Source organism: Stegostoma tigrinum, chromosome 20, assembly GCF_030684315.1.
Source record: "Stegostoma tigrinum isolate sSteTig4 chromosome 20, sSteTig4.hap1, whole genome shotgun sequence".
Taxonomy (NCBI): domain Eukaryota; kingdom Metazoa; phylum Chordata; class Chondrichthyes; order Orectolobiformes; family Stegostomatidae; genus Stegostoma; species Stegostoma tigrinum.
This window is the reverse complement of record NC_081373.1, coordinates 23384658-23398313: the sequence shown is the minus strand read 5'-3', so window position 1 is coordinate 23398313 and position 13656 is coordinate 23384658. Positions and strand designations below refer to the sequence as shown.

The 13656-nt window shown below is 39.8% G+C and overlaps 1 protein-coding gene across 3 annotated transcripts in view; it reads right to left on the bottom strand.

Annotated features, from left to right (window-relative positions):
- The window catches only part of ccdc186 (coiled-coil domain-containing protein 186), a 118032-nt gene that overhangs the window by 69134 nt on the left and 35242 nt on the right, over positions 1-13656 (bottom strand). For all 3 annotated transcript variants that reach the window (XM_048550991.2, XM_048550993.2, XM_048550992.2), the window contains exons 3-6: positions 9339-9465; positions 6831-6959; positions 2501-2713; positions 156-275 (exon numbers count right to left, since the gene is read on the bottom strand). In XM_048550991.2, the coding sequence (XP_048406948.1) occupies positions 156-275; positions 2501-2713; positions 6831-6959; positions 9339-9465 (589 nt within the window). The remainder of the gene's footprint in view (positions 1-155; positions 276-2500; positions 2714-6830; positions 6960-9338; positions 9466-13656) is intronic.

The window sequence follows — 13656 nt, the reverse complement described above, 5'->3', positions numbered from 1 at the left end:
CCATTTCTTTTTTTAAAAAAAGCCATGATCCATCCTTCAATTCACTGCCCTTCTGTAGAAATAATCAATGCTATAGGGAAAAGACTGCTTTTCAAATGAGACACTTCACTGACTACATTACTGTTGTTTCTAGATGTAACAGAAAGTGTGCTAACCTTGTGTGTATCCATTTCACTTTTCAGTTTGTTCTGAGCCCATTTCACTTTGATGATGTTGGAGTTGATGTCTTCTTTTAGTTTGTCAACATCTTTGTTGAGCTTTGCAGCTTCTCCTTCCTGTAATCATTAAACAAACAGTTAAAACCTGTTATTTTGAATACAGTTCTCAGGAAGGGTCACTCAATCTGAAACATTAACTCTAGTTTCTCTCTGGCTGCTGCCAGATCTGCTGAGCTTTGCCAGCAATTTCTGTTTCTGTTTCTGATTTACAGCATTTGCAGTTCTTTTGATTTTTTTCCAATAATTTCTTCTTTAATGCTGTCTCTGATATAAAGATAACTGTTAGAAGATGAATCAACTGCTCCCATAAGTGATGTCCAACCTTTGTAATTTTGAACTTCATCCCTGATTCTACTTCAAGATTTTAAGTGAAGATCCCTTCTCATTAATTTAATTCAATCATTCTTTGTTATCATGGGTATTCCTCCTATTCCATTGTGTGTACACTGGAATATTTCTTCTCCAACTTTAATCAACTTCTGTCTATGTTTCTGTAATGGCAATTAGATCTATAAATATTTATCGATATGCATGTCAGTAATTCACCTAACTTTGAAAAAGTGGCATTGGTTTTTTTTCTGTACTGTTCCCTGCATTGAACTTACTCGCTCTGTTCTGTTATCATTAGCCTCTCTGCTTTACCTTATCTTTATGGACATGGACGTACTTTTCTATTGCCTAACTTTTATCTTTGGTTTCTCACACATGATTTTAAAGCAATCTTTTCCACTCCTCCTCCCCCACCCCAAACAAACTTGCTGCTTCACCCTCTGGTGTTACCCTCTGGTAATCACTACCTATACTATATTGCTAGCCTACACTATTGCTTTGTTATTTTTCTTTAACTTCCAAATCTCACTTCGCATGATCCCTTCAACCCTACTATTTAGTTTAAATTTTCTCAACAGCATTAGTTACACGACTTGCCAGGACATTAGTGCTAGCAAGTGTCACAAAAAGTTATCCTAACAGTACAGCTCCTGATTTCCCCAGGACTGCAGCTATTGTCCCTTGAATTGAAATCCATTTCTTCCACATCAGCCTTTCAGCCAAGCATTGAACTATTTGGTCACTGACTCTCTGCCAATTTGCTCATGACTCGGGCAACATTCCATAGATTATTACCTTTTTCAGTTATACCTTTTTAGTTTAGCCCCTAACTGCTCATGCTGACTCAGCAGAACCTATTTGTTGGTACTCTCAAGAACCACAATAATGAGAGCATTCTCTCTAGCCCTGAGGAGACATCCTTAAGCCTTGTACCAGGCAGCATTTGAGACTCATGCTCTTTGCTGCAGAGAACTTGATTCTCCCCTTGACTGTACTGTACCCTACCATGACTGCATTCCCTTTACTCAACCAACTAAAATGTCTCCTTTCACTGAAGTGCCACAATCAGTTTGTTGACCCAATTTCTGTCCACAGAAGTTTGAACCTATGGATAACTGCAGGAACTGAGACTCTGATGACTTCAGGACACCCATAACTGTCTCATTCACAATCACACCTACCTGACCCTGACCATACCAGAAGTACCTAGACTAAGTGATATTATTGTCTCAGAATAAAGTATCAAGGCAACATCCCCTATCCCTGAGACATCTTGGTGTCTGCACCTTGGGCTCCAACTTATCAGCTCTGAGCTGAAGTTCCTTGTCAGAAGAGTTGGTGCTTTCACCACTGCGGCCTGGACTCAACTCCCATTCTGTGAATAAATTTCGAGATAATGCTGTGATAGTGTTCCTACATCTGAGCTAGGGAGTCTGTGTTCAAGTCACGCTTGCCCTGAATGTGTGTCATAACATGCCTGATATGGGTTCTTCCCCAGTGGGTGAGTTGGCGTTTGAACAGAGCAAAGCGGAAACTGGTGTCATGCTGAACTGTGGATTTAAAATAAACCTTTATGAATCTCAAAACTATTTTGCTACCTAATTCAAGATTTAGATGTTGGCCTTTTAGATACCAGATGCCATGGTGGGATTTGAATAATGTCCTCGGGATTATCAGACCAGTGGCATTACCAATATCAAATCATGTCCTCTAACATCATCTTCAGCTCACCAACAAGAATTATGAAAATTATAAATGGTCAAAAAACAAGTATAATTTCAATGGGTCTCAGATCAGTGATTATTGTCCAGTTTACACTGGAAGAATAGGCAGTTGTAGTACAGGCTCCTGTCTGTGGGTATGCCACCTGAGTAGACTTAAGTGAGAAAAAGAGAGCAAACTGATAAAGAATTGCAGTTCACAACAATATATAGTCTCACTAGATAAATTACCTTTGCCTCATAGAGTTGCTGTAATCTTGCCTTCTCTTGGGTGAGTTGTTTGGTTTTCGTTGTCAATTTCTCCAGTTCTCTATTTGCATCCCTTAATTTTTTTTCAATCCCCTCCTTCTCTTTTCGAAGGTCAAGGGCTTCTTTCTCTCCCCTAACATATTTCATTACCATCGCTTCTTTCTCTTGACGAGCCTCCTCACATTTTTTGTTTGTCTAAAAAGCAAGAACCAATTCATTTTTCAAGTTCACTTTTAAAAATAGAAGATTTAGGCAACACTGGATTGTCCATTTATACCAAACATAAAAGTAGAAGTAACTTGAATTATGTTTACAGGCAGGTGTGATTCAAAGAACAAAGAACAAAGAAAATTACAGCACAGGAACAGGCCCTTCAGCCCTCCAAGCCTGTGCTGATCAAGATCCTCTGTCTAACCTGTCATCTATTTTCTAACAGTCTGTGTCTATTTGCTCCCTGCCCATCCATGTACCTGTCCAAATATATCTTAAAAGGTGCTAACGTGTCTGCGCCTCCCACCTCCGCTGGCAACGCGTTCCAGGCACCCACCACCACATTCGCTAATCGTTAACCCAGACTTGATTGCAGTGAGATATCACGAAAGCTGTACGTTTCTACAAATATCAACTGCCTAATGCTTTGGACTTTACTCGCCTCCACTTTCCTTGTGTGTTTTAAGTGGCACTGCAGAATGTGAACAAAGACAACTGCAATGAAGTCACAACATCATACCATATCAACAAAGAACGTGTCACTGTAGTGTATGGTTTTGGAGACTGTCAAACTTTCAAAAAATCTATCAGAGGGAAAATCAGAAATTCAACTTGCCCTAATTGGCATGCCACCAACCTTGGCTTTGCAAGTGATGGCTAACTGTGGAATTCATCACGTTCTTTGAAATGTTCAATGGCATTGATTGTGGGGACATAACATCACCATCAATCTTTCTATATTAACTTCTGACATGATCCGCAAATCATCGAAGATAGCAGGCTATCCATAATTGGAGGTGAAATGAATAGTCAACTAATACTGTTTGATGTAAAATGATTGAGGAAGGAATATGGTCAGAAGAGTGGAATTCCCTGCTTCTCTTCATATAGATTCACAGACTCTTCAACAAGGATCGAACAATGTTGATGGATTTTTTACTGAAGCCTTCATGTTCAACTTTAATGGTAATGTGAAAAATTTTGAACACATATGAACATAAAAGCTACAGCCTAATTAAATGGTAGGATTGAGATATTTTTCAATAATTAAATCATTATTACATGTATTTAATTACATTTGTTTGATTGATTATAGCTGCAAAACACTTTTTATAAGGTTGCTTTCACGGTTCAATCTAAAGGGAATTTTTGGCTAACAAATGTAAAAACTTTGCAGTATAAGGCTGTTATTCAAAGGAAATGGTTATGTTTTAAAATGGTTTAGTTTGTCACAGAACTACCAAACTGGCTTAATCGTTTTGTGCGGTTATCTTCAGTTCTAATTTATTTTGGGCATTATTTGTTCCTATATTCAAAAGATTTTGTTGGTTTGGTAAAACATTCCTAAGTATCAGTTAGCACATTTTGGACGATATTAAAATCACTAAGATATATGTGCTCCTGTGCAGGAAGAAATGGTTTCATTGGTGCCACATTATCAGTACAGATGTAAGATGTTGGCAGGTTGATGCAGATAAGCTGACACAAAGGAGTTTTCTTTCAAAACTATTAGCATATTGAAGAAAAAAAAAATCAGCAGATAACAAGAAATAACATAACATAAATGATCATTACTCTTAAAAATACCAATCAGGAATTGAGCATAAACTGTTTAGTCAAAATCAGATGATCACATGTAGTCCATCTTTTGGCAAACCAATTAGAGTTCAGAACACCCTTGATTACGTACAAGGGCAGCAGTTAGGGTACATTTACGAATGAATGTATCTCTGGAGCAAAGGAGATTTAAACTCTAGGTTCCTGACTCAGGGGTATGGATAATACCATGAGACCATAAGAACCTAGGGTAGTCGCTATCAGTGGTTAACAAGCAGTAATTCTTAGTGGTTTGGTGCAGAAATAAGGAAACCAGGAGAACTTCAATCAACAGAAAAGGACAACAGACGTGTGTCCAGTCAACTTGAGTAGCAAGCTGGTGTTCCAAAGTCAATTGACTAAAAACTACTGATTTTATTGTTAAGTATTATTTATTTTGTACTTGTACAGATAAAGTTGATAAATTAGGAGCAATTTTTGAAAATATGCTTAGAATGAGTCTTAGGACTAAAAACTTTAGATATGATCTCTCAAATTTACTGTATAACTTAATTGTAAGACCAAAGTTAAGTTAAAGGGAACCCCAAAATGCTCCATCATAGTTCTGTTCAGCTGACACAAATCCACCAAAAAATTCCTTTCATGCCACCAAGGCTTGTCACTTGAAGGGTGTAACATTAGTGTGGTGTAAAACCGGAATTAAAATGTAATCAAAAGTCAAGTAAACGTTCTAGGAAAATTCATCAACTGCAGTTTTTTAAAAAAATGCATCAGAAAGGGATCCATGCTGTTGTCACCTATCAAAGGAATAAGGGCTGATGTATTTTGCAAATTACCACTCTCCCCTTAGACTCTCCCCTACAGTGCAGATCATAATTGACAGCCAGGTATTCCTCACAAATTAATACAGGTCCTAATGGCTGCAGTTCAGAGATTAGCACTTGCATTACTGCAACTTCAGGTCTCGCTGAAACCATAGTACGCAAAAGAAGCACAGCATTAAATATGCTCTCTCCTATTATAATTAGTTAAAAATCCAACTTCAAACCTGATCAAACCAGCTATTAAGTTGCAAGTGACACAATATATGCCACCAGTACCATTTGTCCTGGGATCACAGAGACATACAGCATGAAATCAGACCCTTTGGACCAACTTGTCCATGCCAACCAAGTAGCCTAAATAGCCTAGTCCCATTTTCCAGCATTTGTCCCATTTCACTCTAAACCCTTCCCATTCATATACCATCCACATGACTTTTAGATTTTGCAATCTTACCAGCCTCCACCACTTCCTCTGGTACTTTGTTCCATACACGCATCACGGTCTGAAAATGTGGCCCCTTAGGTCCCTTTTGTATCTTTCCCCTCTCACATTAAATCTGTGCGTCTCGTTTTGGACTCACCCACCCCAGAGAAAAGACCTTGCCTATTTACCCTATCCATGTCCCTCATGGTTTTGTAAACTTCAAATAAGGTCACCCCTCGGTCCCAGCCTATTCAGCTCCTTCCTATAGCTCAAACCTTCCAACCCTAGCACCATCCTCATAAATCTTTTCTGAACCTTTTCTAGTTTCACATTCTTCCTATAGGAGGGAGACCAGAATTGCACGCAATACACAAAAAGTGCAACATACAATATACAATAGGGATTAGGGCTGTTGTGGCACAGGGGCAGTCTCCCTGGATTTCAGCCAGAAGTCCTAAATTTTAAATCCCACTTGCACTGGAGGCGTTTTCCTAATGCATCTGAACAGTTTGATGTTAAAACCACCAATAACATGTGATCATGAAGGAGACTTTAAAAGAAAACTGCTCATCAGTGAAGGGACACCTCCTCTCCTATTGAAGCTGCAATTCAGCACAAACCACCTCTAATGTGACATTTACAAGACAGTATATTTTTCTGACAGACGCAAATCTTTCCTAAAATTCAGTATAAGACCACACTGTCAATTCAGTCTGTAAGGATAGAACAGGTGAATATGGAAGAAGATGGGACAAAGGAAGTCATATAATCACAAGCAAGTTAGTTATATTGAAAATTTTCATCATTTTTTATCTTTTTTTTTTAAATTCAACAGATGAATCCAGAAAGTAAGTTCTGATTGAAGTTCAAACTGTATCAGAGACAATGGGAACTGCAGATGCTGGAGAATCCGACGTAACAAAGTGTGGGGCTGGATGAACACAGCAGGCTAAACAGCATCTTAACAGCACAAAAGCTGTCGTTTCCGGCCTAGACCCTTCATTAGATGATGGGTCTAGGCTGGAAACATCAGCTTTTATGCTCCTAAGATGCTGCTTGGCCTGCTGTGTTCACCCAGCCCTACACTTTGTTATCTCTGATTGAAGTTAAATGACTCAGCATATTAACTCAGTTTCTTGTTTTTGATTTGAAGATACTCAGTTCATCCCATACCCAGGAAAAATGCAGGAAGAGGTCAATAAATGAAGGCCAAAATATATTGCAAAAGAAATAATCATTCCTAAACAAAAACACAAACATTTTTAATAAATGACACTTATTTTTAGAGGATTCCTACTTGTTCTATCCGAAAAGTTACATTTCGCTGCAACTGGTGAATGGCGTTTTTGGCAGCAGCATCCTGAGAGGTCAAACGCTCTTTTGTCATTTTTATTTCCTTCATAAGATTTTCAACTTGGGTTTCCATCTGAAATAAGTAACAGAACTCATAATTAGTTATTTTCCCCTTTGGAGGTTTATAGCTTTATAACCTAAACAAAACAGTTTGAACTATAAGCAAATGGGAACAATGAAAAGGTCTGAATTTTATTAGCGGTTTTTATTCTCTCCTGGGTATACACAATTTCACTTTTTTTTTGGGAGTACTTTATTTAGTACCCACTTCCCCGCTATGTTTTTCTATTATACATTCCCATGCCTACCTTTAGAAACTACCTATGTTAATTTGTCTGCAAGGAATGGTTATTCCTTTAATCCAAGATTTTCACCAGGGAATATGCAGGTTGGGTGAATTGGCCATGCTAAATTGCCTATATAGTGTTCCGGGATGTGTAGATTAGGTGTGTTACAGGGGGATGGATCTGGGTGGGATGCTCCGAAGGTCAGTGTGGGCTTATTGGGCCGAGGGGCCTGTTTCCACACTGTAGGGATTGAAGATGATTCAAGAATATTCAAGTTTGTGTTTAACGAGCTCCCTTTTTCAGACTGTTGGTTCCAAGACCAGAAAGGACAAAGCTTTTCATTTACTAAACTAAAACCAATCCCGCTCACCAAAGACATTGATCACCTAATCATCAGCTTCAAATTGGCCAGGGAGAAATGACATCCACCAGTTTGATACAATCAAGGAGACAACATTACACATTAGAAGGCAGTTCATGCATCATATACTAATCACGCTCGGGAGGTCCTATTGGTCCACAATACCAGCTGGAGAAGGGGCAAGAAAATAATACGCATTCAAACAAAGTTCTCTGTCTAAAAGACCAATCGAAGCAGTATTTGTTTGTTTTTACCATTTGTGTAGGGCAGTCAGGAAAAGTATAATTGGGTAACCTCAGAAAAGGAGAGTCAAACTGTGCAAGGAAGGAAGAAAGAAAGATATGAGGCACTTGGCTGTACAAGATCAATTCATCAGAGCAGCAACTCTCCCTAAATAAGGACAAAAGGAAGTTGCCTACCCCGAAGAACAGGTTCGGCCACAAGGACTTCAACCAAAGACGATGGTAAATGTTTCATCCATAGCCTGCAGAACACTCCCCCCAATGCCGTGTGCAGAGTTGCTCTGCTTTTCCTCACCAAGCCTGAGGTAACTCAGGGAGGTTAGTAACTGTGAATAATGGAACCCAGAGGATCTGAAATCAATGGAGTCTATGGGAATTAATCTGTTTTGCTATTAATCATATAAGAACATTTAGCATTGGTTGTGCCATCCTGAGATTCACTGAACATAATCAAACATACCCTTAGGGCTCAAAAGGGCTGAATGGCCTACTCCTGCATTCTTTATCTGTGTTTCAAAATCTAAAATTTGAATAAAAACCTGAAAGAACCATAGATCCTGTAAATCAGAAACAAAAACAGAAGTTACTGGAAAAGCTCAGCAGGTCTGGCAGCATCTGTGAAGAAAAATCAGAGTTAACATTTTGGGTCAGGAGACCCTTCCTCAGAACTGATGCTGCCAGAACTGCTGAGCTTTTCCAGCAACTTCTAAAATGTTGCATTATTCATCATCCTTCAGCATGGTTCATGAAATCCAGGTCTTCGACTGTAAATAAATAACTTCATTTGTGACCAGTAAAGCTGAACAACCCTCACATGATCTTAAACACCCTATAATAAGTTGCTTCCAGGCAGTTGTGATATTGCCGATTACAGAACCTCAATTTGCACAGGATTCTTTTAGATGTGAATCTAGGAACACACAATTCTTAAGCTGTAAAGCTGTGCATTAGTTAAAAATCAAATACCGCCTGTTTAACAGAAACTGGGTGAATTTCTCCAGTTTGTAGAGCTCTAAGTTTTTGGATCTCTTTCTCTGAAAAGGCAGTGAAAGCAGAGTCCTTGGGTATTTTTAAGCCAGAGGTAGATAGATTCTTGTTAGACAAGGGGTAGGGAGGAATGCGGATTTGAGGTTACAATCAGATCAGTCATGGTCTAATTGAATGGGAGATCAGACCTGAAGGGCTGAATAGCCTACTCCTACCCAAATTAAGATGTTGTTCAGAGGACCAAAAGGATTCAAAGTTCATGCAAAAAAGAACAAGATATTAAGTTTGTTTCATCTATTATAGGACCAGCAGCCAGCTAGGAATCTTTTCATTCTATGGAAAATTGTTTACAATTTAAAAGTCGACAAAAGGTACCCAGATTTTACAGAAATGTGCTTTCTAGTGATCATCAAATTGGACTGATGTCTTAGTGATAATGGGAACTGCAGATGCTGGAGAATCCAAGATGACGAAATGTGAGGCTGGATGAACACAGCAGGCCCAGCAGCATCTCAGGAGCAAAAAAGCTGACGTTTCGGGCCTAGACCCTTCATCAGAGAGGACTGATGTCTTACCTGTTTTATGGTGTTGATATGTTGTTTTTCTGTTTCAGACTGTTTCTTCAATTCATCTTTCAAGTTGTCCTTCTCTGTACATATCTCAACAATCATTTCCTGATGTTTTCTGTTTTCTTCCATCAGTCTGAATATCATACAATGGGTGAAAAACAAATATACAAATGTGAATGATCTAACTTTGAAACACCATGGAAAAAAAATTTAAAAATTTGGTTGATATTAAGTTCATTTGTAGTTTTATACAATCATCTGAGCATTCCCAACTAAATTTCAAGAAGCACAGAAAGGAAGTGCAAGTTTAATTATAACTGACAAACTTTGGATCCTTTGTTAAAAGATTATTTTGTAGAGAAACAAGATTTCTTTTTAAATATAAAGAGTGGTGATTAGAAGCAAATTCAACTCAGATTGATAGACATGTGCATCCAATCCATCTAATCAAACTTATCTTAACCTAATTTTTTGAGCAAACAACTTTAGTACAAAGCTATCTATATTTCAACACAGTTGACGGAATCAGTGTGAAAGTCTTAATGAAAAGTCGTTTTGTAGAACCTTAGCTCTGGTGGGGAGCAATACATAATGCTCATGATTAACATCACCAATTTTTGCTGGTTTCCTCTGATTCTGACGGCTGCAATAGACAGAAAAGTCACAAGCTTTTAAATAGAGAAGGAGTAAACCAGGGCCACTGTAGGGGCATGTTTTTCATGAAGTATATAGAGTCAGAGAGTTATAGAGTCATACAGCATAGAAACAGGCCCTTTGGTCCAATTCGTCCTTGCCAATCATGTTCTCAAATTAAACTAGTCCTACTTCCCTGCATTTGGCCCAGATCCCGCCAACCCTCTCCTATTCATGTACTAATCCAAATGACTTTTAAACAATGTAACCGCACCTGTATCCACCAGTTCCTCTGGAAGTTCATTCCACACACAAACTATATGAGCAAAAAAGTTGTCCCACGTGTCTTTTATTAAAACTTTCTCCTCTCAACTAAAAAAATGCCCACCAGTTTCCAACTCCACCATCCTAGGGAAAAGATCTTTGCTATTTACCTTATCTATGCCCCTGACAATTTTATAAATCTCTCTAAGGTCACCCGTCAATCATGGCTGACAAGGGACAGCATGAAAGTATAAGAAAAAGCAAACAATGTAGTGAAAATCAGGAGAAGCTAGAGGATTGGGAAACTAGTAAAAGCCCACAGAGTATAACTAAAAAAGCAATATGTGGGAAGAAAATGAAATAGGAGAGTAAGCTAGCTAGCAACACAACAGTCGATTACAAGAGTTTTATTTAAGATAGATGAAAAGGTAAGAGAGTCAAGAGTGGATATTGGACCATAGGAAAATAAGGCTGCAGAAGTAGTAATAGGGAAGAAAGAAATGACAGAGGAAGTGAATGAGTACTCTACATCGGTATTTGTGGTGGATGACACCAGCAGCATTCCAGAGCTTTGCAATAGTTGGGCACAAAGTTGAGCGTAGTGATCATCTCAAAGGTGAGGGTCTGGGGAAGCTGAAAGGTCTGAAGATGGATAAATCACCCACACCAGATGGACTACACCCCAGAGTTCTAAAGGAACTGGCTGAAGAGATTGTGGTGACATTGGTGGTGATCTTTTGTGAATCACTGGAGTCAAGGAGGGTGTCAGAGAATGGCTGGAAAATGGTTAATGAACAGCCTGTTTGAGAGGGGAGAGAGGCAGAAGGTGGAAAATTACAAGCCAGAAGTTTATTCAGAAAATTACAATAACCTCGGTCATTGGTAAGATTTTAGAGTCCATTATTCAAGATCAGATTGTGGAGCGCTTGGATGTGCATGGGAATATAGGGCTGAATCAGCACAACTTTGTCAAAGGGAGATCAGGCCTAACAAATCTGTTAGAATTCTTTGAGGAGGTAAACAGCAGGTTAGACAAAAGAGTCAGTCAACATGATTTATTTGGATTTCCATAAGGTCTTTGACAAGGTCCCATAAGGGAGCCTGCCAAATAAGGTAAAAGCCCATGATGTTCGGACAAGGTACTGTTATGGGTACAGGATTGGGACCTGACAGAAAAAGAGTATTGGAACAACTACTCACATCTTGCTCTGGACCAAGGCACTGAGGGTACTGTTGCTAAGTTTGCAAATGACACAAAGATAAGTGGAGGGTCAGGTAGTGTTGAGGAAGCAGGTTAGTTGTAGAAGGACTTGGACAGGCTAAGAGAATGGGCAAAGAAGTGGCAGAAGGAATACGATGTGGGAAAGTGTGAAGTTATGCATTTCGGTAAGAATAGCAAAGGTATAGAACTATTTTCTAAGCAGCAAAGACTTTAGTAATCTGAAGCATAACGGGACTTGGGATTCTTAGTTCAGGTTTCTCCTAAGGTTAACATGCACGTAAGAAGGCAAATGCAATGTCAACATTCACTTCAAGAGGGCTAGAATAGAGCAGATAATAAAATGTGAGGCTGGATGAACACAGCAGGCCTAGCAGCATCTCAGGAGCACAAAAGCTGACGTTTCGGGCCTAGACCCTTCATCAGAGAGGGGGATGGGGAGAGGGAACTGGAATAAATAGGGAGAGAGGTGGGGGGGGGAGGACCGAAGATGGAGAGTAAAGAAGATAGGTGGAGAGAGTATAGGTGGGGAGGTAGGTAGGGGATAGGTCAGTCCAGGGAAGACGGACAGGTCAAGGAGGTGGGATGAGGTTAGTAGGTAGATGGGGGTGCGGCTTGGGGTGGGAGGAAGGGATGGGTGAGAGGAAGAACCGGTTAGGGAGGCAGAGACAGGCTGGACTGGTTTTAGGATGTAGTGGGTGGGGGGGGGGGGGGGGGAAGAGCTGGGCTGGTTGTGTGGTGCAGTGAGGGGAGGGGACGAACTGGGCTTATACTCTCTCCACCTATCTTCTTTACTCTCCATCTTCGGTCCGCCTCCCCCTCTCTCCCTATTTATTCCAGTTCCCTCTCCCCATCCCCCTCTCTGATGAAGGGTCTAGGCCCGAAACGTCAGCTTTTGTGCTCCTGAGATGCTGCTTGGCCTGCTGTGTTCATCCAGCCTCACATTTTATTATCTTGGAATTCTCCAGCATCTGCAGTTCCCATTATCTCTAGAATAGAGCAGAGATGTACTGCTGAGGCTGTGTAAGGCACTGATCAGATGACATCTGGAATATTGTGAGCAGTTTTGGCCCCATGTCTAAGGAAAGATGAGCTGGCCTTAGAGGGGATCCAGAGGAGGTTTACAAAATTATCCCAGACATAAAGGATTTGTCTTATGAGGAGTGGTTGAGGTCTCTGGGTCTGTATTCAATGAAGCTTAGGAGGATGATGGTGGCTCTCATTGAATCTTACAGAATACTGAGGCTGGATAAAGTGGACATGGAGAAGATGTATCCCCTAGTTGGAGAGACTATGACCCAAGCTCAAAGCCTCAGAACGAAGGCACCACCCCTTAGAACTGAAAATTTCTTCAGCCACAGGGTGGTTAATCTGTGGAATTCAGTGCCACAAAAGGCTGTGAATGTGTTTAAGACAGAGATAGATAGGTTCTTAATTAGTAAGGGGATCAAAGAATTTGGGGAGAAGACAGGAGAATGAGTTTCAGAAACATATCAGCCATTATCAAATGGTGGAGCACATTCAATGGGCCAAATAGCCTAATTCTGTTCCTACACCTATGGTCTTATGCAGGGATTTCAAAACCCAGATACAAAAATCAGGCCTGGTATAATTGTTTAATCAACAAAATGCAACCCAATTTTCTGCAGGATTCACAGATGGTGTTCAATGGATTCAGACCTCCTCCACCCACTGAAGTCTGGACAACTTGGTTCATGCATCATCTGACATTCACCAGATATACTATGCACATAGAATTCTGCTGTTTTGCGACCAAAGTCTTAAGTAGATTTCTGGTGTTGCACAATTTTCCTCTGCTCATTCAGGTCAGCGCGTTAAGACGAATTTCTTCTTTAGACAAGACAATTCCATGCAAAAATCACGTACTCGGCATCGGAGCAACAGGCATCCGACCAAAAGCATCCATGATTGCATTAAGGAGAAATCATTAACCATATAATGGGTAGCATCTTCAGGTGGCCAGACTTTGGGAAGTACCCTGTAATATTCAAACCTATGCCACTTTCTCCAATGCACACGCTTCTCATTTTTATGTTGCAAAGTCAAGACTTAATAAAAATACAAATGCAAATGCAATTGTAAGATAAAATTTGGTAAGGAAGTGACCAAATTATTCACAAGAATAAGTGACCTTTTAGCATGCAGTGACATTACAGCTTTAATTAAGATTTTCATGTGCAATGACAT